A 26,106-nucleotide genomic window follows, 5' to 3' on the forward strand; every position below is an offset into this window, starting at 1 on the left:
GCATTTGACTGGGGTGGCTTGCTTGTCCTTCACTTTGTCTGAATTGTGTTTACCCAAAAGGAATCCTCAAAAAGATGAATAACTTACAATTGGAAACTATGGTTTTCCTTCAACAGCTGTATCAACTGAGTGACAGGTGGCATTTGGGGCTAGGAAAGGGAAGAGAGTTTAAATCTGGCCGTCTGTACAGTATTTTTCGCATTCTGTAGGAAGTGCTTTATGGAGGCCTTTGGGGCTGTCCTGCTGAGGTTCCTGCAGTGAGGAGTGTCATGCACCAGGGTAGGCTTAGGTGGTTTCAGGCCTCAGGTTGTGTTCAAGAATTATCCACAGCCTATTAGTTGTGTGACTTTCTTAACATTTCTAATTGTTTCATCTTCCACCTAAGATGAAGATCACACCTACATCATGGTTAGCCATGTGGATTAAATATAGTCAGTCTTGTCTATGCTTTTTTTGAAGTGATTGACATGGGAAATCAAATAGAAGTTAGTAGCTATAGTGTTGCCTCATTTGTTTTTGTATGATAAAATTGACTATTCTGCTGTTGCCTAGTAACTGTTTAGTGAAGACAAAAATAATAGAATCCTTGCAAGACTAGAGAAGCCCAAATGAACCGGGTAGCCAGTAAAAATTTTCCTGACCAGATCTCAGGAAGCTTTCAATTATCTCTGTAATCAAAGGTTCCAAAGACTAGAGTGGCTATATTAGGTTAGCTTATACTTAACCATAGTATAAAACCTGAAATCTTAACATTCCATACATGTAAAATTTTTTTCTCTGTATTGCTTTTTACAGTTAGTAACAAAGTGGCCTTCCTTATGGCATTATATATGTTGTTAGACTTGTTCTCACTCCGTTCCTCCTTCTGCCCCCCCATCTGTTAACCTCCTTTTTCCTCCAAAGAGCTTTTTCTTTTGTTTGCATGTCACATGAATTCAGTCAAAAAATTTTCTGAAATTTTAAGTTAGGTTAAAAAATGCCAATGATCAAATAAATGCTCAAGTTAGTTGTGACAATTTAAAATTTTTTATTAATTTTTCAAAAATTAAAATATAATTGTATCACTTTTCTCCTTCTCTTTCTTTCCTTTATGCCTTCTCTGCTCCCTCTCAAATTGACAGTCTCTTTTATTATTATTATTATTGATATGTATCTTTATTTTAAATCTGTTGCTGTATATCTATCCTCCATCTATAGCTATCTATAACTACACATATCAATCATATATATACATATACATACACACACACACACACACACACACACACACACACACACACACACACACATATATATATGTCAGTGTAGGAATATCTTGCCATGCTGGTCATGGGCATCATGGTAGTGTACTGATGGCTTCCCTCCCTTGGCAGCTTATGAGGTTCTCTCTGGTACTATGAAAACTAGAGTGCAAGAAAGAGACTTTCAGTTTAGACCCAGATCAAACTGTCTGTGTCCTTTGTCTGAAGTGTGTGGAGTCTTCAGTAATAGGCAATTCACTTCAACCTCTCAGATGCGACCAAGGGTAACGGCGATAACTGTCACCGTGTGACTCTGCTCACTGTAGTTCTATTTCTGCTCCTGTTCTTCAGCACAGCTGTTTGCTATTGGCCTCCACATTTAATAGAAAACTCCCCTCTCTTCTTTGAGTGCAAGACTTGGACTGCCTGTTCAATATCTTGCCTTAGTTGCCCATTTTCTAAGCTGGAGAGGAACAAAACAGACCCCCTAGTTTCAGATGCCAGTCCTGCTCTTCCTTCAGGCTATCACACACTCATCATCACTGCCCCCTAATCCTTTTTACCAAAATATAGCATGTATCATCATTTTTCCTTAGTCCCTCACTTATGTGCTTTGTTGAATTACTTCCTAGAGAATCACTGAATCTGTTTTTTTTTTTGCATCATTGATATGAACTCTTATGCAGTCCTTTCTCTTCTCTCAGCCCATCTGCTACAGAGTATTATTCAGTGACTATCAATAACCATTCTTTTATCTCTTCTCCCCATCCTCTACACAAGTCAGAACAACCACTTAAAATCTGAATAAGGCATGGCTTTGAGCCTCATCTCTTCCTTCCTCCAATGGTTCTCGGCTACAAACAGCATAAACCCAAATTTTTTATGTGCTTTACTTCCCTTCCTAAGAGGCAGGTTCATCACTTTACTGTTGTTCTGTGCTCAAGCCTTTCAGCTACCCTGCTTCTTGTGCTCTAGTTTTCTCCCTGTTTTTTGAATGTCTCCAGCTCATTCCTGTTGTGGAAACATTGAAATTCTATCCTGTTTCTTAGAGATTTCCGTTTAATGTGTTTGTATTTATATGTGAATTTTGATACCCAGGTCTTGTCTGATGATTTAAATGTAAACTAAAGATGGATATATATATATATATATATATATATATATATATATATATATGAATGACAGTGATATGTGTGTGTCTATTCTCCTTACTACAATATTCTTTAAAGAACAAAAGAAAAGTGGAGTCTATGAAGTATGTCTAGTACATGAAAGAGGGCCTAGAGCATAGTGAATCCTCAATAAGTAGACTGATTCACAATAATTGAAAACACTTGATAAATATGCTAACATAGATAAAAATATTTCAATGTATATACTTTTCCCCTTAAGCAAATTAATTTCTAGTGATTAGTTTAACCATGTAAAATGTTGCAGAAATGAGCATCTTTTGCTACTGTTTCATAGCTAGCACAGAGAATGTACAGGGACTGAATTTTGCAAAATCTTTATAAATTCCCAGTAGATGAAGTTCAAGTTAATGACTCTTTGCTACATAATTTGATATTTTTATTTTTCTGAAAGGTATAATAGCAATAAAAAAGCTACTGTAGGCTTATAACATATCTCTATCTCTATCCATCTATCTATCTATCTATCTATCTATCTATCTATCTATCTATCTATCTATCTATCTATCCATTAATCCATATGGATAAATATATAAAGCATATTCATTACTCCCAGAGAAAATAACATTTTATAGGGTTATTTTCTTTTAGAATTTTTTTTTACAGATTTTCTTCCTTGTGTATTTATTGATAATATGGTGGAGATGCATTTACAAGGAAGCCACATACATTAAAGAAAATTATTACATGCATTAAAAAGACAACTGTTTTTATTGTCTTGCATTAGGCAAGGCTGTTATTGTCTCTGGGAAGTGACAATGACAGCAGCAACAGAGCTGTGGGAAGCGAGACACATCTCAGCCCTGAAACACTAGGGTGGTGCTGATGTCAAGTAGGTCCTGGTAATTTGAAATATTTTCTGTATATTCCCCATTCTTTAGCTCAATCGATCGGTACTTACCTGCCTCTCCTTTGTGGGATTGATGTTTTTAAAGGATACGTCCAAGTAGAGCAAGCCAGACTCAGGGAGAGTGCTTGCTAGTGTGTTTTGTTTGGGGAACTTGGGCTACATTTTGAGTTAACTGCTTCAGATAGTCCAGAGAACACAAAAATTTGTATAAGGTCCTAGGGCATCTTAGAACAGAGGAAACTCAACAATAAGCTATTGAACACCATCGTTCAAAAAACATTGTGATCATCATGGAAAGCCCAGGAAAGAACTATAAGGTGAGACCTTGCCAAACAGAGTCTGCAGCCCACATATAAAGATACAGAAATAGAAGCTGTAACAATGAGTTTCCAACTCCCAGGGTTTTAGTCCTTTTTCTGTTGCTATAATAGATTATCTGCAAGTAGCTATTTCATAAAAGAAAAGTTCTGAAGGGAGGACAGTCCCAGAGCTCAGTGCTGGCTGACAACTGCTCAGCTTCTGGGTGGATGATGGGTGTGGCACAGTGAAATGGGGCACACATGCCAGAAAAAATGCCCTATAACAGTAAAGCCACTTCCTTGATAACCTGTCACTCCTGGTGAGCCCTGCCCAATCATCCCACAAAGGCCCCACGTCTCAACTACCATTAGCATGTGATTTGCAGTGTTTTCTTTCCAACACATGAGGCTTAAGGAACACATCCAATCTGCATCAAGGCGTAGGATCCCATGTGGATGAGAGCAAATGTGTAATGAAACACCATTTTATTCTAATCAGAAATTTGGAATAAGAGAGATGAGCACATTTCCGATGATTATTTTCTGACATAAAAATTAGAATATAGCCTGTTTTAATTCTGATTTTTAAAATGATTTAGACATTATTTCAGATATCCATTTAGCTATTTATTCTTTTATAGAAAATAATAATGTGACAAGCCAGCAAATATTCTACAAGGCAGCTCTCACTGCACTACAGAATAGGATGCCTGATTTTTCTGTCAAACCATTGTAGATAAACAATTCAGGATCTACAGCGTTGTTCCAAACAAATAAAAAAAGACAGTACCTGACTCTGCTGTTCTTTCCATTTGATGTGATGGATTTTCCTGGTACCAAAGACACACACTCTGTATGATAAGAACTTCTGCCTACAACCCTGCTCAGAATGATCTCTGACGGCTCATACCACCTCACTCAGTACCTAGCTAACCCTTGCCCTATGTAGGGTCTGACTCCTGGGTTTGTTTCTCCTATCGGAGTAGATCTTTGGTCAGGGGCAACAGTGAGAGAATGTCCATGTGGCATTAAATGTCTCCCAGTGCTCATTAATAACCAAAAGCTTTTGTGAATGAAGCCTATTTCCAGTGGACGGGCACTTGTATTGTGTTCTGAGATTTCAGAGGCCGAAGTCGTCTAGATATTGTGTTCTTCTGCTATTAATTCTTTGTCCACATCTCACGTCTATTGTTGCATCTTCGTTTTATTTATTATTTATTTTTATAGATACTTTGGCGAAATACCGTAGGCTGGGTAAGTTATAAACAGTCTCAGATGCACCAGCAGACTTGGGGTTTGGTAACTGTCTACTTTCCAGCAATGGGACACTGCTGTGGAGAGGCAGGGGCTCCTTCCTGCCTTATTTGCAATAATTATCATTCTATTTTTCATGATCTAGTCACCTCTCACAACCTCCCATTTCTTAAAATTATTATGATGGGGGTGAATTTCAATATACAAAAGCTTGTGGGAACATAATTATTTAGACCACAATAAATTTTTACACACACACAAACTTATTTTTTCAACCCAATAAGAAGACATGTCAAAATTTCTTACTAAAATTATTTATAAATGGCTGGATATTTTGAGAAAATGCCTCACATTTCCATCTAAAGTTTAATATTTTTTTCCCATTGATTGGAGTACTTTTGTCCATGCTTTTACTCTATGGTGGTACCTTACAGTAAACTGAGGTGTGTTTCTTGTAGGCAGCAGATAGATGGGTTCTGTTTATTTATGGATTCAGCTAATTTTTATCATTTTATTGGAGGATTGAGGCCATTGATACTTAAGATTATTATTTAAATGTCTATGGTAGTTATGGTCATTGTGTTGTTGATTTTTTTCCTTAGTGGTATTTTGTATTTTAATAATTATGACTTCACATTTCTTTTTTTTCACTGAATATATTTTTTATTTATTTATTTTTAAATTTATTTATTTATTAAAGATTTCTGTCTCTTCCCCGCCACTGACTCCCATTTCCCTCCCCCTCCCTCAATCAAGTCCCCCTCCCTCCTCAGCCCAAAAAGCAATCAGGGTTCCCTGCCCTGTGGGAAGTCCAAGGAACCCCCACCTCCATCCAGGTCTAGTAAGGTGAGCATCCAAACTGCCTAGGCTCCTACAAAGCCAGTACGTGCAGTAGGATCAGAAACCCATTGCCATTGAGGACTACCGAGAACTCAAGAACAATGACTTCACATTTCTATAGAATGATTTTTTTTTAAGCAATACAAAAGAACTGATACTGGAGTTCATTTAAATACAAATCCTGTCTTGCATTAAAAGATTAAATGTGTGAACCTGCATTAGGAAATTATTTCCAGGGTGCATGTAGTTTTTTTCTGTTCTATAGAATTTTATTGTTCCAGTCACTATTCTAAAAATTTATACTGTGCCAGTCAACACAACAGAAAATATCCTCCCACATAGAGTTTGCATTTTGGTGTGAGAGATAGACCTTATGAAATAAGCCTATGAACAAGCCAAATGATAGGAAGTGATGTAGGATTTTAACAAATAGACATAAAACAGAGGTAAGACTATAGGTTAGGAGTATAGTGTTAGGATATAGGTTAGGACTATAGGTTAGGAATATAGTGTTAGGATATAGGTAAGACTATAGGTTAGGAGTATATGTTAGGATATAGGTTAGGACTATAATTTAGGAATATAGTGTTAGGATATAGGTTAGGACTATAGGTTAGGAGTATATGTTAGGATATAGGTAAGACTATAGGTTAGGAGTATATGTTAGGATATAGGTTAGGACTATAGGTTAGGAGTAGAGATTGTTTTAGGACTGTAGGGTAGAGGTGATGGTAATTTGCCCAGTTAAATGGAGAGGATGGAGTCTCACCTGAATGTTGGATAAGGAGCAAAGACTTGAAGAAGGGAAGGTCAGCCATTCATCTGTGCAAGAAAGGGGATATTTGAAAAGTACAGATGACTAAGGCAAGGTCTCTGAGGCAGAAGAATAACTGTGGTGTTTCAGAAAGGAAGGTCTTCTCATGTCCAAGGTAGAACAAGCAATGGCAGGAAGGAGAAGTAGCAGTTGGTCAGATCACGTGAGATCCCAGTAGATGTTAAAAGGACTTTGGCTTTTCCGTAGATCAAAATAGGAAATAAAGAAGGATGGGATTAGACTGAACACTTCAGAAAACCTCTGGGCTCCAAATAAATTGAGAGTGAAGGTCCATCTGGAGTAGGAGGTTCAAGAATGGAAAGAGGAAAGCCTTTGAGGAGAGTTTCAAAGGCATGTTCTGAAGGTAGAGACAACAGTTCCATGGCTAAGAAACGGAGCATGTGAGAGAGAAGCCATGCATAAATTTTTATCAAAAGGAAAATAGTTTAAGTGGTTTACACAAGATTTTAAAACTTGAGTGCTGTGGGAAGGTGACAGGATAAACAACCCTGCCTCAATCTGTTTTTGCTTCCTGCTTCATGGATAAACCAGGCTATGCTCATTGCCTTCCCTTCTGCCACAAGGTGTTTGCCTTGTCACAGTTTTGGTTGTTGTTGGGGTTTTGGTGTATACTTCACCTTCATAAACTGCCTCATCTGCTTAGACTTTACTGTGTGTCTTCCATCAGAATATTTATTTCATAAGCACCCAGATCTTAGTTATGCTTCTTACCTAGAGCATTTAACATAGCATCTATATAGCATATAGATGAAGATAGCTAACATATCTGTTCATGTTAAAGCAAGTCATACTGTACTGGTGTGGTAGACCTCACTCAAAGCAGAACTACCAGTGCCTGGGGGAATGGGAAAGACTTGGTCAAATATTGAAAGTAACACTGTAAGTAAGTACATGGAGGAATCACGAGGCATCCAGTGTATAACTGTTGGGCAAGTGAGAAGAGAGCTGGTAAGGACATATGAGTGGGACAAATCTAGAAGTAGAAATATGGAGCTGCAAAGTCAAAGGTACCATCCGGGCACTCCTCACAAAAATATTTGCCAGGGATTTATCTCTGAACACCTGTTGCAGTGTGCTCTGCATATGTTCAAAGACGTTTACTCTAATGTCTGGAGAGTCTAATTACTTGAAAGCTACTTTTCATTTCTCTAATGGAAGCATCGGGAACATTTGACTGGGTGGTGGAATGAGGAAAGGGCGTTTGGCTGACTTAGAGTTGACAGTTAAGGGAATTCTAGGCCAATGAGAGACTGAACTACTTCCCACAGAAAGTATCTCCCTTAGCTCTCTGTCCAGCTGGCAGGCCTCCGAAGAGTGAAATTAGCTTGAATGTGATGGACATGGGCAAATCTAATTCTACTTTCTATTTATTTAGAGGGATTGAATTTCCTTTTCTGGGGGATAGGGCGGGATGCTTATTACCCTAAAGACTGTCTGGCAATAGAATTTTCTGAATGCTAATTTTTACAAGAATTTTTTAAAATAAGAAGAACATTAAAATATAGTGAAAATTTTAATCACTTATACTTCTAAAGCTAATATAAATTCTCCATGGAAGGCTGACCTTTGCTTCTCGAGGAAGAAGAAATGAGTTTTGTCAGTTCTGAAGTAATTTCTTTAGGAGTGTGTAAAAGCCTCTGACTGGTGGGATTAACATGGAATTCAGAGGAACTGTTTTAGCAGGCAGGTTTTGCTGAGGAGGTGGTCGATGGACTGGACTCTTGCTGAGACTCTTCATTACTCTGGTCAATGCTGCTCTACCAGAGCACCAAAGACTGCCCAATTTTTAAGGAATAGATCTAATTTACTGGTTCACAGTTCTAGAAGCCAAGGCGGGGAAGGGGGCAGTATCTGGTGAGGAGATACTTGATGCTACATCCCTGGCTAAAGAACAAAGAAAGAGATGGGTTTTACAGGCAACCTCCCTGTTACAGGGGGATCAATTCCATCCACGATGGGGATTTTTTGTCAGGGCCCCATCATCTCTTCAAGGCCATGGCATCACCTCTCAATTTCAAGCTCGTGACAGCAGAATTTGAACCTGAGGTTTGGAGAGGATAAGCATTTGAGCAGTTCCTTCCTTCCTCTCTTTCTGTCTCAGTGCCTGTGAAACGGTATGCAACGTGCTTGCTGGCCAGCACAGTGTTCCAGATTGCTTCCATCCCCCTTTCACCCTTCAAATGTGCGGTCTCTGCTTGAGCCCCAAAGCCAGACTCTTTTCTACCCTAATGTTTTGAGGGTGAGACAGTACTTTATGTAATCAAACCTTTCAGAAGTTGAGCAGACCCTAGTCTTTGCTCCAGTAATAGACTCTCTACAACAGAGTGATTCATGTGTGATTGGGGTTGTATTTCCTTACGGGGAGAAATAACTGTTTCCTTCAGAGATAGAGGTAGAGATGGTTTTGTATTTTTATCAGCTGCTTTCAAGCTGGCAGAGGAAAGTATGATAGTTCTTTATATGGTGAGTATGTGTCAGGAAAGCTAAAATTTTGTCAAGGGTAATGTCCATCATCAAGTTAGATCCTTCGGAGACATTTTTATCCAGGTGAAAAGTGGGAAGCAGTGTTGAGATACCTCTGTAAAAGATGGTCATAAGTGCATGATGAGGGTTGTTCTTCATAATTAAACGGAGATTTAAAAAAATGTATTTGACTATAGAATGTTACATAATAATCTCTAAAGACCAAGTGCTGCAGTGTAATTCTCTCATATGAAAACTGTTCTGGGAGCTGGGGGACTACACTGATTAGAAAATCAGTATTGTATTCCATCTAACCATTGGAAACATTTAGAAAATACACAACTCAGCGGTGGAGAGCTGCCTCTGTGATTAAGAGTAATGGCTAATCTTCCAGAAGACCCAGGTCCAATTCCCAGGACCCAAGAAGCAGCTCACAACGATCTCTAACTCCAGTTCCAGGAGATCTGATGCCCTCTTCTTGCCTCCATAGGCAGTGCAGACACATATATGATTCTGACATACATTTCCTTCTGTTTTTCAGTTAATTCTGGAAGGATTTGTTCTTAAGAATGAGCCATGTCTGATGGCTTGGCCTTTGTTGTGTAGTTCAGGGTGACCTTGAACTTGCAGCAATCTCTGGAGAGCTGTAATTACAGGTGTGGAACAATAAACTCAATTTGCATACATTTTGAATGCTTATTTTATGATGATAAAATATATTTTAAGTGAGATACTTGGAAAGAAATTACTTCTGACTGAGTGTCTTGAGTATGTGTTAGAGTATTAAATTGAGTATCTCCTTTTTTCTTTATTTTTGTCTAGCTTTTCAAATGCCCCATTGACCCTAAATATCCCAGAAAGAAATGAGAAATAAGGACTTTCAGGACAACCACAAGCAAATTGCCACGTATTGTGTGGTTGCGGCTGTTTCTTTGTACCTGGGACTATGGACATTTTTCTGGGAACCAGTTAGTCCCTCTCTGTGCTGTCACATGACTGCTTTCCTTTTCTGTCTATAATAGGGTCATAGCACCTTTCTTGTCTCGGTGTCTTGCTGTGGCTCCACATAGGCTCGACCCTGTCATAGTTCTGCTGATCCATCCTTAGGTTCAAGCCTCTCTTTTTACAGAATGAAGTCAACATGGCTTGATTTATTCCTGTGTCCTAGTATTTATTGTGTTTCTTACTGTCACATGAATCTAGATCTTTTTTCTTCTCAGCTAGTTGGGGATTTCTTAGCAATAAGGTCCTTATAATACACATGCATGTTCTCTCTCTCTCTCCTCTCTCTCTCTCTCTCTCTCTCTCTCTCTCACACACACACACACACACACACACACACACACACACACACACGAGACACACACACACACAATAGTGCTTTATTTGTCTTATGATCTTTTGGAGCCTCACTGTAAGAACTGAAATGACACACGGACATCTTAATCTTGCAAGGCTTTTTGTCACTGTTATAAAGTAACAAACAATTTCAATTGTAAGGCCATTTTGTGGTGATTACTTTCTGATAGAAAGAAGGCTCGTGTTTGTCAATTCTCTTAGGTTTTTCATGTTCCTTGTGAGAACTGAGAGAATAGCTTATTTTATAGTCGTTTCCATTGAAAACGGGGCTAAGGAAGAGGCAGTAGGGGGAAGAGTTATAGAGGATATGGAGAGTAAGTTCTAATAAGGAATGGGCTGTTTCTTTCATACCCTGCAAATGAGTCTGCCAGTTTATTTGCAGTCAGTTGAGACCAAGATGTAGCTTATGATGGGACTTTTAAAGCCATGGGATTTCATATACTTTATCCTATTGTTTTACTTTTTAAAACTAACTCATATACTTTATATTCCATACTGGCTAATTACTACTAGTCAAGCTTGGATGACCTATGGTTTAGAAATAAATAAACCTTAGAATCTTAAAAGATTAACAAGACATGTATTGATTTTTATTTGATATCATAGTTGGAGAACTGGATAATCTTTTCAATGGCTCTTGATATAGAAACCCAGGATCTTGCTGTGATGAAATAATCCAGGCAAATATACCTATCCACTTCCTATTATGGAGTGTACCCACAGCTTCAGCACTCCAGTTTCTCATGAGATTAAATACTGTCCCTGTTTTTGTCTGTAGGAGACATTTTCCCCCCATACAGGATAGCTATTGTTTGTCAAGGAGAACTGTATGAGAAGGTAAGCACTTGGGACAGTTAACAGGACTTCCGGGGCCAGGACCAGCTAGGAATCAAAAAGGGAACTTGTACTTTCAGGAGTGTCTAATGACTTAGATTCTTCAGTGACTGACACAAAGTTGTCATGTGATCTTCTTATAGAAGAGATTTTATTCTTGTAGATGAGGTTAATTCTTATAGAAGAGATTAACTCAAGCTCTGTCTTTTTGCTTTCATTGTAATATGACATAACAAATGTATTTTTAAAAGCACTTCCTATCTCTTTACACCCCAGTCTATATATACATACATATATACATGCATATATGTGTGTGTGTGAGCGTGTGCATATATATATGACACTTTCAATGTTGAAATCAAGATTTGAAGAAACCATGAGCTATGTTTGTTTTCTTAAAAGAAAGAAAAAGAAAGCAAGGAGTTGGATAAGTTGGGAAGTGGGAACCATGATCAGGATACATTGCATGAAAGAAATTATTTTCAAACTAATTAAACAACAGCAAAGGATAAATAGATTAAAGTGAGTGGATATAATCGCTCCATTAAAACAAATTCCTTTCAGTACCATTTTCCAGTCTCAGTAGAATTCACCATCTTTACAAACTCTTCTCCAGTCTTTTTTTTTCTTTTATTTTTTTTTTGGGGGGGGGGTTTGAGATAGGGCTTCTCTGTAATTTTGGAGCCTTCTTGGAACTAGCTCTTGTAGACCAGGCTGGCCTCGAACTCACAAAGATCTGCTTGCCTCTGCCTTCTGAGTGCTGGGATTAAAGGCATGTACCACCACCACCCAGCTAAAGTACTTTTAAGTTCCATGACCTCAGAGGTAGTGTAATACAAGGAAAAAAACGACTGAGTTGTACATTGTGAAAATGGAGAAAATAATCTAGTTTTTATGACTTAAGTAGAATCAGTTGTTAATTTAAAAGGTCCTTAGCAGGAGGCTGTTTTTCTAGAGGAGAAAACTGGGTTTGCAGAACGGTGTGAGTAAGGAATCCCTCACTGCATCTTGATTTGCAGAGAACTGCAGACTCAAGGTCTGTAATCTTGCCCTTACTATGCAGTGTACTCTCCTTCCCTCTCTGAAAAAGTCCACAAAACATAGCTTTAACATTCCATTAAGCTTTGGTGAGAGCACATGTCTAGCAAGTGTCTTCAGTTTCCCCTGTTTCCATCTGCTTATATGAAAAGTGTCTTGAGGTCAATGTGTCAATATGTTAATGATATTGAGGTTGATTTTCTGCAGATCTTTGTGAACATGGACTTGCTATGTTTAAATGAGGTGAGCTTGTTTCATTTGTGAATTAAAAACTGATACTTCTCATATAAAATGCCAGCTTCTTGCTTTTGAAGCCCTCAAAAAGGAAGTGAGTTCATTTAAGCAATTCCCAGGTAAAACTAGTAATAATTTTTCATGCTGAATTTCAGATCGCAGTGTTAACGCATAAGTAGCTAAAGCTCCAATGACAGACACTTTTAGCATATACCACTAATGTGATTCAGTTCCTTCATTTGCTTTTCTTGTGTGTTTCTGAGACCCCCAGATCATGGAGACCCGAGGGCGATCTGATGCTTCATTGTTAACTACATATGGGGATAAGAGTTGGATGGATTGTTCTGCCATGTGCTTTTTACTACACCTGAAATGGGTCTGTCCTTGAATAATGTCCGACATGCATTGCTAAATGAGACATATGAATATTGTCATTTTAGTAAAGAATTCTCACTAGTCACACTCTTCCCAGTGCAAAACTCTACTCTCTTTCTTCTGTGACCTCTCTCATGCCAAAAAGCTCTAAAATGCAGACTTCGTCTACAAACAGAAATGGAACATAACAATCTGAGTGTCCAGCATCTGAACTTTGAAAAATTTAAAACAAGTATCAATTGCAATTCTGTTGCCTTTAGTTTGCTTAAAGATTGAAGAAGAAAGACGTAAAATGGACAAAGAAAGATGCGAACAACAAATAAACAGAGCATGGTCCTTGGACCCAGCTAAAATCCTGGTGTAAATATTTAACGCTGATATGGATATTCTCTAGGTCACAGCTAATAACTTAGCAAGAAAAATAAATGTTTCTCCTAAAACTTCTAATGTCTTTTGGGAAATTGAAAAAAATCTTTGTGTTTGACACTCACTCTAGTTAAAAACGTTAATGAAATCTGGTAGGTGATTTTGGTTACAGATCATATCACAGAAATGTCTTGTGTATGGGACAAATAAAAATATGTGAAGAGAGATTCCAGAAGTCCTGAGGCTCAACTGGTGTGAAAAAGCGAAGCCTCCTCGTTTACTTTTTTCTTGAATACTGATTGACATTGTACAATCCTCAAAACTGTGTAGTGTGTATGTTTTTTCTGGAAAGAATTTCCTTTCTTTTTTAAAGAACAAGCGAAGTAGTCATTTGGTCCAAATAATAATCGACCAAAGATATCCTTAACAGTACATACAGCCAACAAGACCTTGTGTATAATGTGAGTTCTTTCTTTTTAATTTTAGAATCCACCTTGTCCTATGTTAGGCAGCTGGAGGCCAGAGTCAGACAGCTGGAAGAGGAAAATCGCATGCTGCCCCAGGTGGGTGACTTCCAGAAGTGCATAGCTAGCCAGTGCCATTTGAGTTGTAGCCTTTTATTTGAAATTTAAAGTCGCAATTACATGTTCTCTTTTAAGTGATAGAAATCATGTTGTAAACAACCATTCATCATGTAGACTGAGGTGACGTTCCATGACGGCCATCATTCTCCCCAGACTCCTGAGTGGTGCACTAAAGGATGCCAATGTCAGTAAGACTGTGAAGTAATTTAACGTGAGGGAGGGACCAACACTCACACCGCCCTTCGCACCCCACGTGCGAGCCTGTGGGTAAAGGGGAGGGACTCACTTACTTTGAAATTTTGGTCATTTATGAGCTAAGTAAAGTTGTTGGTTAGAAGTTCATACTTTAATTAAATTAGTGCTTTCTAGAAGTTTTTGATTAAATTGAACTCGCTTAGTGCAACAAAGTGTAACGACAGTAATCGGCAATGTTTTCTTTGGAACCTCATTATCTGTCTCTGGTGAGTGGAAAGTTGCGTTTCTGTTTTGTTTTGTTTTGTTTTGTTTTTTTCTGGGATATTGAACGGCTTGTCACATATTTCACTCACAAAATTGTTTCTGTAGCTGTTAAATTGGTAAGAACAAGGCTGGTTTTGTGAGGTGGTGGTTTTCAGAAAAGATTTTCTTGAGAAACTCAAAAAAATCCACAGGTTGTAGGGTATCTTCCTGTCTGACAAGAAGGCAGTGATGCTTTTAAATGTCTTTTATGAGGCCGGGCGGTGGGGGCGCAGGCCTTTAATCCCAGCACTCGGGAGGCAGAGGCAGGTGGATCTCTGTGAGTTCGAGGCCACCCTGGTCTACAAGAGTTAGTTCCAGGACAGGAACCAAAAGCTACGGAGAAACCCTGTCTCGAAAATCCAAAAAAAGAAAAAAGAAAAAAAAATATCTTATATGAGGTTTCCAAGAAACAGATCCCCTGAATTCCTTCTACCTTTTTGACCATTTGTACATGACTAAGGGAAAACTGCCCTCAGCTAATGAGTAAGTGATATTTTAAATAAAACAGATAAACACATTCTATTCAAAGACAAGATATTTAAACTTGAAGGCAGAGATGCTTGGGAGAACCATTTGGGGTCTAATAATTTGGAGTTACTTTTAAAACATTTTGTTCAGTTGTGATGATTTGGGCTGTTATGTCCTGCACATGAGAATGCTTTTCTGTCTCATTCATTGGCCAAATTATTTCTAGAAATCATGGAATTAGTGAAGTGAATCTTCTCTTTATTCTGAAACATCTCCTTGTGCTCAAATTCATCATACCAGAAAGGACAGATTGTGTTGCAATATAAGATATTGATACATTTTTTTCTTTTATGCTCTTCCTTACTATTCTGTTTTTCCCCCAAATATTTCCTTTTATGTTGAACTTATAGTATGACTGCACTAGAATCCTTGACTGAAAACATTGAACTTCTCCCCTGTTATAAAGAAAATTAAAAAAGAAAAACACAACTTATGCTTGTTATATCTCAGGTAACTATAAATTTGAAAGAAAATAGGAAACAGGAATGTAAAACAAAATACTTGTGTTTTCCTTTTATTAGAGATTGGGTCTCATCTCAAACATTAAAATGTCAGTCATGTGCCATCTTGTTCAAAAAGTCCAACTGATGAGAAAGCGATTTTTTAAATGTGAGTCTGGTGGGGGTGATATTGTATGTAAAATTACGTGCTGCTGTGCCCCAGGGCCTGAGTTTAATCCCTAGGTTCTCACAGGTGGGAGGAGAGAACCAACTTCTGCTGATTGTCCTGTAAACTCCATATATAGTGTGGCATGTGTCCATATACATGTGCAATAAACAGTAAATGTAATAAAATGTTTTTACACCTGTAAAAATAAATATAAAACTCCTGGAGGAAAACAGATGCTTTTTTGGGTATTTCTGAAGTATATGATTACTTAAATACATAGGGCTGCTTATTAAACTGAGGAAATGTTATATAATCCCTCATATTAAAGTATTGGACAAAGTGTCCAATTGTATGCTTTTAAACACAGGAATTTTGCTCTCAAGAAAAGTCTTTGTCTTGTTTTTCCCCTAAAATATGAGCAGGAAGACCATGTTTAATTGAACCTATGATATTGATATAAGCAACGTATTTATTATATATAACATAAAAGAAAAACCATACCACATCAAATTCTAGATATTAAAAATGGCAAACAGTTTTGCATATTTAAATAAGCATATTCGCATATCAGCTTAAAACAAAATACATTATTTGAAATGTATGCCAAGAATATAATGGGTCTCAGTTTACAAACAATACTTTAAGTTTTTAACTTTTGAGTATCTCTTTCACTTATAGCTGAGGTGTTACATGACAGAACTGCTGTTTTAGCTGACCCTGTAAGTACAGGTTCATGCACACACATACACATGCATGTGCATGCACACACACACATATACATACACACACATGAAAACCTAATAGGAAGGACTATAAGTTGATTTCAAAGAAGTGAAATTCTATAAAGGTGTTCACTGAGAAGATTGAGACTTAGGCTGGATGGCACAAAGGCTGCCATAGCTTGCTTTTAGATATTTTGTGTATGGTTGCAAATAATATCTGAAGACCCTTCTCCTTAGAGCCTCTCTGTACTTTCCTGATGTTGGCTGATGTACAAGATCAATCCAGTGCTACATGCTGACATTCCTGCATAAATTAGTTTTGCTATTCAAACACTTGGTTTTCAATTATAAGAGCTTTCTCACTGTGCCTTGATTAGAAGGTATCTTTTATTCCTAAATTTATTAAAGAGTGTCCATTTGTCTTTGGATTAATGGAAATAAGAATGTAATGGCTCATTGGATTCTTAAGTATGTCAGGTTCCTTTGAGGCTATAGCCAGGTTCATTTCTGATTGTTCAGAGTTTAGCCTAATTATGTTTGGCAATTAGAGAAGAAGAAATCTCCTCTTAAAACACCCACACTTCTTCTCTATATACAACAGTTTGTAACTAGCAAAATCACAACTGTAAAAGGTTGATAGAAACAAGCCTCTGTCTTTTACAATTTGGGGGGTAAAGTATAAATAAAGACTGGAGTCCATATCCTTTAGCTAAGCAAAGTTAATCAGGTCCCACAATGAAAGGCTGAGTGTATAGAACAGTTGCACGATGCTAGACATAATGGAGTTGGTTCTAACTGGTGGTGGAGAGTTTTCCACAGGAAGTGGGGTGGGAGCCTGACATCTGCTCTGCAACAAGGTGTCCAGGGGAGGTAGAGTTTCTTGCAACCCAATGGTCATAAGAGTACCCTGCCAGGATTATGGAATTGTACTTTAAATCATGTTTATTGGCACTTTTCAATGACATCTAAAGGAACAATCATTTTACTATACTTAGAAAATGGAATACTGTTGTTAGATACTTTATTTTAAAAAAAATGCCTTTTTAAAAGGCCAGTATCCCAACAGCAAAGACTAACCGAACTGTTCTTGAGCACTAATGTGAACAGTTTACTAAGAACACATTAAAAATAGCTCAAAGGATTGTGTATCGCTCTAGCAATCCATGTAATGCTAAAGCTGTTCACACTAACCGCTCAGTTCCCTACATGCATATTGGATATTATATGAACCATCAATGAAAATTGCATGGTATTTAAATAAATGTAGCTGATACATATATGCAATTTTATTGGCTTAATCAAAAAAGGTAGAATCATACACATAACATAAATGACATTTATAAATAACAGACCCAGTGTGGTATGAAGTTATACTTGTTTAAGGAATTTTATGTCAAAATGAAAAGTATCACATCTGTTTTTCTGTAAACTCATATATAAATGCAAGAATTTTTTCTGGATATAGGGCCATAGAGTCTCAGAATTGGACAGAAACTTACATATCCTTTACTATACCTCACACTTAAAGAATAGAATATCAAGTTCATAGAGATTAGAAGTATTTCCCTGGACAGACATCTAGTCAAGAAGAGACTCAGGAAGGTAGATGTAGATTGACCTGATAATCAGTTCATACGATTAATACAAGTCCACATAATAAAGCTACTAAATCTATGATTTTTGTTTATCTATTCTTATTGTCTCATTTGTTCTTGTCTTAAGAAAAATGCTGTTTTTGTGAAAGCAACAGCATCCATCACAAGTATGAGAAATCCTGTGTTTCACAGTAGTGTTTCTTCTTGGAGCATGTCCAAGATAGTTTAGAATCATAAAGTTGAAATATGTAATCACAAATCTACATAGAAAATTCACTCATAACATTGTGACCAGAGAGACTTTCTGTTCATGGGGCTGAAGTGGCTCAGTAAGCAGAGAGTCATAGTGGTGATACTCAACTTGAAATTAATTGGCTAGCCCCAAATCCCAGCCTCGTTTCCATCTGCTCATTCTATCATTGCTGCCTTGATGGTCAAGGGAATTTATTAATTTCACTGTTTCTGTGCTGGTCTGTAGTGAAGAATTCTCTTCAACTAGGTATCTTTAATTGGCTGATGTTCTTAGCTGATGACCTTAATGTAAATTGTGGTGCTGCCCTTTGAGGGCTTTCATTGCTATTCATATATACCCCTGAGGTAAACTATCTTTTGTTTTTGGAAGAATTATCCTTCCCTATTCCATACTGACTAAATTTCGCATCACAGTGCGTGGTAAAACTGAAACAGTTTGTGGTAGGTCCAAAGCCAACGGAGTGCATTTGTTCCAAGCCCTATTGGGAAATCTGTTCCCTTTGATCAAAAGCTCTGGCAGCAGCATCTGTTTGGCAAGCACTCTGTGTTCTCTGTGCCACCCAGGCCCTTCCATGTACCTGCCCACCTCTTGAGAGCTGGGTCCAATACAAGCACCCAGTGCTGCCTGGTGTCCTTGCCCATTTCTGGGCTTGTTGCAGCAGAGCTGCCTGGCAGACAAAGCTCTGGGATATCCACCAAGAAGTGTCCTTTCAGCAAACATGGCTATTTCTGTTGTGCTGAAGTATCTAATTTTAGGACTGGCAATGAAAACTTGCCCTCTCATGTAATTTGGTCACAATGTGGTCTCACATTGCAGGCTTTCAGAGCCCTGAGAATGAATCAGGGCTGTTTCGGAACAAAAGAAAAGAACTGTCACTATTGCCAGAAGTGCTGGGAAGGGTACACAGGAGCGAAGGCAATTGTGCCTCTTACTTCCATGGCAACACAGTCCAACTGCGGATCTCAGAACTGTTACTTCATCTCTCCTGGATGTGTACAAGCATAGCCCCGTGACCAGGCAGAGGTGGCAGGACTCTGACAAATGGGGACTTTGTCTCTTTCTCTTTTCTGTAGTGGAGATTATTATATAATTGTCTTTGTCTTTTTCCTTGTCACATTTTCTGAGTATATGATTTGTCAATGTTTTTAATCTTGTAGGGCTGTAAGTACAGGCTTCTTTTTGGGTAGAAATTACTCTTGGTGGATAACTAACACACACACACACACACACACATAAACACACACACACACACACACACACACGTCACAGTGTAAGCCTTTCTGGGATACTTAGAGCAAGTGATGATGTTCTTCAGCTATTGTTTGCATGGAAGCTTCTACTCTGGCATCTTGTAGAGTAATGGGTGCAGAATTCTTTATGTCTTATGAATAGGCATTCCAGTATGTCATATGACATGATAGAAGATAGGTTTTATAGATAGGAAAATTAGTTAATCCATTAAAGATTGACTACTTTTGCAGTCATATTGGGGAGAGGTAGATAATTCATATAATTAACAAAAGGGAAACGTCTGCATAAAGTTCAATAGAACCTCAAAAGACAAATGAGGACTCCACCAGGGTGGGGGCGTTGGAATGGAGGTATATGTAGATACAGAGAGCAAACTGTTAAGATGGGGAATTTCATGCTAAGAAAGCTAACTCAATGGATATTTAAACTAATGATTCCCAGGGAAAATATCAATGAGTAAAATTTATAGGGGGGGGGAAAAGCTCAAGACAACATAAGAGTGTTCCAAATGCCAAACTATATTGCATTCTAATGAGATCTTCTCATTCTTAAAAGGTCTTGCTTAGGAATCTGATCCATGACCACATGTTATCATCCTAATGGGGGATTGTAGTTAAAATAGACATGTGTATTAAGCACATGGGTATGCTGTTCACTACACTTATTTATAAAATCATTGCATTTGCCAGGTGTTAAGTTATGAGGGGCCATGATATCAATAATTCATCCTTAGTATCTTGAAACAAACAATGGGACATTAACAATTATATCAATAGGGCATGTTCAAATTTTTAAATTTTTAGATTTGTCATAGATATTTCTGGATGAATTCAGCAAAATGATGACTTACTGAGCATAATATTTCTGTGTAGACACAACAGCTAGAATTACAGATATTTAATAAGCAGAAGTAGCCAAGACTGGAGAGAGTAGGAGATGGAGACATGAGAGACCCTGGTGCTGTTCTGTACCGGAAGTGTGGCTTCTTCCTCTTATCTTCACTCCTCCAAGAAGCTCAAAGAAAAGCTAATGACAAATATAAATCAGTCTTCTCTAACAGGATTAGGTAGCTAGCTCTTGACTTGAAAGAGGAGAACATAGTTTTATGTTTGTTTTTAGAATTATTTTACTTCAGTGTAAATATCACTGGGATACAGATATCAAAACAATGTTAAGAAACATTTGCTTACTAGAGACTCGGACAAATGGGCTATGACTCTGGACTGGGCTCAGGCTCCCTGGATCTTCAATTCCAGACATAGGTTACTTCCTCTGTGACTAGGTAGAGGTGTCTCCATCAAAATGTCTTCCTCTTTCTGATTTGGCTGTTTCCTATAATGGGATTCAAGCCATTTTCATGAAGTCTCGTGTTCCCATCTTATTCCTCCCTGTAGCCTGAAGAAAAATAAACATTGCTCATGAAATATAACCTACTGAAAATTAAGGTTGTTGCCAATTAATAATTGGTAATCACCTACATGTGTTTTCCATATAAGACAGACAAACATGAATCCAAATAGTCAATATTTATATCACCTAAACTTAACTATATCATGCACAAGAAATGTGATATAGGCAAATTATATTCTTTATAGATATAAAGTTATTAAAGTATATAAATTTTTGAGTGATTTGAGAATTTCTAAATTATACTTAAAACTGCTATTGCATGGGGAATAGTATAGTTCAGTCATATTTAAGAAACCTTTACTGATGAGTTTGGATTCACAGTAATCTAATGATTAAAAGGCACTCTGACATGCTAGAAACAACACTGGAGAGGGGTCTATGAGAACTTGGTCTGAGATTATGTTTGCCATTATGTAACTCATAGACCTGGGGGACACTCCTAAAAAAATTTCCCAAGCCCTATATTCCTTATCTGTACAAAAGGATCCTCATAGGCAACACAGAAGGTTCTGTCAAGCTCTGTAATTTTATGGCTCTATCAAAGGCAGTTAAAACATAATATATACCAAAACAGACGTGTGTGTCACTTTTATTTTGATATTAAAGTCCCCTAAAACTTTAATGATTTGTTTTGAGATTTTTATTTATAAATATGTCTTTCTATCACTGTAGGTTATGTAACCTACTTGGTTCTAAAGTTAATAGAATTTCACCAGGTGTCTACCAAAACTATTTAATAACATCAGCATAGGTATGTATGTTTGTTAGAGGTATAAGTCACATTAAATACCCATGTAGTGGGTTCATATATTGAACTGTGTTAATTTGCATGTATTTTGAGTGATGCATGTGTTCCTCAAAAATAAACTTCTCAGTTTTTTAATTTTTACATGAAATTTTACATAATGAACATCAAGATCCTAGTTTTGTCTAATAATATGCATATTTACAAATAAAACAATTTGAAGAATGGTTGTAGATTCTCTGGTTAGGCACAAATGTCTCATTTCCATCATTCTCTCATTTCTAAGTATGGTTTCTTCCAACTCTGTGTATTCTGAGCCTGTATACTGTAAAGCCTGGTTCTGTGTGTACCAGGAAAATAGGTATAATAAACACCATTAGAAGTTATAAAGTAATCAAGCCCTAGAATGAAAGAAAAGTCTTTAAAACTAGAGATTAACAATGGCTTTTAAATGGGTCTATGCACTGGTGAGGAGCTGCCTGCATTGAGAGCAAGGGGGATGTCAGAGCAGGCCCTAGCCAGGGAACAAGAGAGTGTTTATGACATGCACTATTGCCAAGTACTATCAGAGACACTGAGCTGTTTCCTAAAAGTAGTCTGTAAACACAACCTTTAAGCAGAATCCAAAAATGCTAATATGCTTATATTTTTTAAATGAAGTGCTATTTATTAGGTATTGCTGTTTGAAAAGAAAATCCCTTAAAAGTAGGTGTAGGGGCTGGAGAGATGCCTCAGTGGTTAAAAATATTTGCTAGTCTTCCAGAAAACCCCATTTCAATTCTCAGTACCCACTCTGGGTAGTTTACAACTGTCCATAATTGCAGCTTCAAAGGGTTGAATGCCTTCTTCTAGATTTTGTGAGTAGCTGCACAGACACTTGCATATATGCCCAGAACACACACACATACACAGAGAGACAGAGACAGAGAGAGACAGACAGACAGAGAGAGACAGAGAGAGACAGAGAGAGACAGAGAGACAGAGAGAGAGACAGAGAGAGACAGAGAGAGACAGAGAGACAGAGAGAGACAGAGAGAGACAGAGAGACAGAGAGATGGAGAGACAGAGAGAGATGGAGGGAGAGAGGGAAAGGAGACAGACAGACAGCAGATAGAAATAAAAATAAAGCTTGCAAAAATAAAAACAAATAAAAATGATAAATATCACCTCAATTTAAGACATCATCTCTTATACGTATAAAATACTTGCAATTTTGCATGTCATAGAAAGATGTGATATTTGATAGAGGGAATTTAGCAAATCATGACAAAAGAGAATGCAAGCAGAAGAAATATAAGACCAGCTATATCTTCTCCTACTGTATAGTCCAACAACAGGTAATATTTATTTTAAAATGTACTATAAATTTTCAGCATTCAGTTGTCAGATAAGACAAATCACTGTGGAAAAAAGATGTCAAAGACACTGGATATCATACATTTAGCTTTATTTTATTTTTCGCGGTGTTGCCAGCGTGGGCAGAGAAACAGAACAGAAATGCACATAAATCAAAGTCAGCTGAACTGTGACATTCATAAAGAAGAAAGCCCAGATGGAGAAAACATTTCTCAAAAGCATTATAATTTATGGGATTTATGCCATAGATGCAAGCATCAAAAATAGCATCCAGTAGCAGTGGAAGGGACCTCTCCGTAGGTTGTGTACCCTCATCAAGAATGAGACAGAAACAGGAGCATTCACTTTGGAGATTCGATGAAGTATTTCTACATTGATGAGCAGTGGGATAACTTAGGAAACAGCTCCCACATTTGTAAGTGCTGCATAACCGTTTCCCAGGCTATACCAGACCAAACAGTGGTCCAGACAGTGACAGTCCCCTCCACTGGCTGTCTGTGAGCTGGCTTGTAGGCTGTTCCCCTGTCAAGTATTCAGGTTTTCATCTACTGTCTTAAGTCTATTGTCTCGGTTTCTAGACTTTGATGCCCAACTGCCCAGAACCTGATACTGCCTTTTCCTGTTTGCCCCAAGGAACCATCTCTGCAGTGCTCTCCAATGCTCCAGCTATCTCTGAGCTGAAGAAACCCCTTAGTCTTCCTTGGGTTCTGATTTATGACAGGCCACAGGTCCATCAGGTCTCTCTTCACCCTAGGTCCCAGGCAATGTGTGTGGGAAGGAGTAATTACCAGCCAAGTGTACCATAGTAACTTTGATTCCTGCGTACCTCCCTGGTCTAATTCCTTCTGTGGGAACTCCATTCCTTCAAACGTCAGAGGTTCTCCTGCTAATTGACTCACTTCAATTAGTGATAATTTTAGAAGTCCTGAGTCAAGACCTTCAAATAATGAAACCCTGTCTCAGACTTTCGGCACATTTTAAGTTTAAATTATCTCAACATAGTAGGTAGCAATTAGAGAAATTTCATTGCTGTTGCCTTATGGTGAGATCTGTTCACTGAAGCCCGTGTGAATAAAGCCATATCCATATTTTAACAAAACAAAGCAAAATCTCTTCTACTTAGAACTTAGTAGCATAGGGACAGCTTTACACTTATTATTTTTTAAAAGGGAAAAATAAATCACAAAAATAAAATAGCTAACTTTATCATGATTGCCTGAAACCCAGAGTCTATCTATTTATGTACTTATTATTCTCAGTGAAAATATTTAACTGAAAATATGCCATTTATCAAATATATATATATATATATATATATATGACTTAAATTTAAGGCAGCAAATAAAGCAATTGGTTTGGCCTATTCAAACAAAATCCCTGATGCCTCTTATTTGCCACACATAATGCTAAAAACAAGAGTTCTAGTTTTTAACAGATAGCAAATCCCTAATACATTTAAAACCAGATGGGAGCCATTTTGGACTGGCATATTCACTGGCTCTGAGAAAGAAGGCTTTGTGATAGCCAAGATATATCAACTGTTTCTGAACCCACGCTAGGTGTGTCTTCATGTTGAAGAGAAAAAAAAAGGTTTTAATTAAACATTAATTTATTACCCAGGGATGTTTAATATCCATAACTAAAGAAATGGAGTCCAGTAAATTTGTTCACACTTTCCTGGTGTATTGTGTGTAGGGGGTGAAGTGGGATGGGATGAGTTCTTCTCGTTTGGGATGCTTCACCAGGATTGACTGCCAAAAGAGGATGGATGTTCCAGCTAGGACTCCAATGGTATCTTTACCAAAATGGTTTAAACAAAGAGGTATGCCGGGCAGTGGTGGCGCATGCCTTTAATCCCAGCACTCGGGAGGCAGAGGCAGGTGGATCTCTGTGAGTTCGAGGCCAGCCTGGTCTACAAGAGCTAATTCCAGGACAGGAACCAAAAACTATGGAGAAACCCTGCCTTGAAAAATCCAAAAAAATAAAAAATAAAAAAAGAGGTATTTGACAACTTTGTGCTTAAAGGTATGGTATTTTTCTTTAGGTCACTCTTGAAGAGTATGGCTGATGTGGCCTCATGGGAGTTGGCTCTCCTTGCAGAGAATTCTCTTGGTTAGGGAAGCTGAGGATGCTCATCTTTTAGAGCTTTGGATGTGTCAAAGTTAAATAAGAAGGCATGATAATACTACTGCCTTCAAGTATTGCTTCTTAAACATAGATCTTTCTCAGGTTCTTGATACCGACAAAGTTCATCAGACTGAGGCAGGGGAGTATAGTAATACATCTTTCTATTTAGGTTAGTAGTTCAGGTTGAATATTCATAGCTATATATTGATCTATCCTTATCAACTCAGAAAACCTTATTTATTTTTGAAATGTTCTGTGTTGTTACATTATTTTAATACCTTATTGCTATGTCTGGCAGATTTTTTTTCTTTTAGATATATTTTTGTTTTGCAATTTTCAATCAGTGGTTCTAGTATGTGTTAAGTCTGTGTTCAAAATCATAATTTTTAGGCTCAGGAGAGAGATTCTTGATCATCTAAAAAACAGTACGCATTTCCTGTATCTTTCATTATGAGATAGATCTTCCTATCAGGAGAGTTTTCTATATCCTATATAATTCTTTTAAGAATCTACAATTATTCAAGCTAGATTTGCCTTCGTTTGCAGTTGGTGCACAGGATGGATAGTAGGGATACCCATTTTCTTCTGAGTTTGATCTCAATCCCTACATAACCACTGTAGTCCATCACTGTGGTCCCAGTTTTGAGTCCTTCTTGCTGGTGATTTAAATTCTGGCTTTGGCTTCCATGATTATCTCCATTTTGCATGTGAAAGAGTGTCTACTAATAGGAAGAAACATCTCACACATCCAGAATTTCTGATAGTACCAGATTAATGTTCTTCCCACTTGCTCACACTTGTTTTTTATATGGTACATGTCTTGTTTCTCCTGAAAAGCAAGGTATCCAAGGTGGCTATACAGCAATACTACCAGCACCATTTGAAGTGAAAGAGCCATGGTGCTGCCATTGGGAAGCTGGGAGTTCACCAGGAATCCCATTCCTACTATCTGGAGTATCTATTTTGATATTTGCTGTGAAATTTTGATATTCTCACAATTAGTCTGATATTCATTGGTCATATTTTAGAAGAATTAAGAAAATTTATCATCCTCAAATGAATTTTTCCCTGAGGCAGAACATTTGTCTTAGTCTTCATTTCCTGAGCTAGTCAGTTTCTCTTTAAAATCCTATTTTCAGAAACTTCCCACTATACCAATTTCTTCTTCTTCTTCTTCTTCTTCTTCTTCTTCTTCTTCTTCTTCTTCTTCTTCTTCTTCTTCTTCTTCTTCTTCTTCTTCTTCTTCTTCT

At 37.6% G+C, this 26,106-nt stretch overlaps 1 protein-coding gene across 5 annotated transcripts in view; it reads left to right on the top strand.

The window, feature by feature from the left end:
* Positions 1-26,106, top strand: part of Ccdc85a (coiled-coil domain containing 85A) — a 191,062-nt gene that overhangs the window by 136,581 nt on the left and 28,375 nt on the right. For all 5 annotated transcript variants that reach the window (XM_026789560.1, XM_013353998.2, XM_005367724.3 and 2 more), the window contains exon 3: positions 13,665-13,741. In XM_026789560.1, the coding sequence (XP_026645361.1) occupies positions 13,665-13,741 (77 nt within the window). The remainder of the gene's footprint in view (positions 1-13,664; positions 13,742-26,106) is intronic.

The sequence above is a fragment of the Microtus ochrogaster genome, unplaced genomic scaffold (assembly GCF_000317375.1).
Source record: "Microtus ochrogaster isolate Prairie Vole_2 unplaced genomic scaffold, MicOch1.0 UNK22, whole genome shotgun sequence".
NCBI classification, from domain to species: Eukaryota; Metazoa; Chordata; class Mammalia; order Rodentia; family Cricetidae; genus Microtus; species Microtus ochrogaster.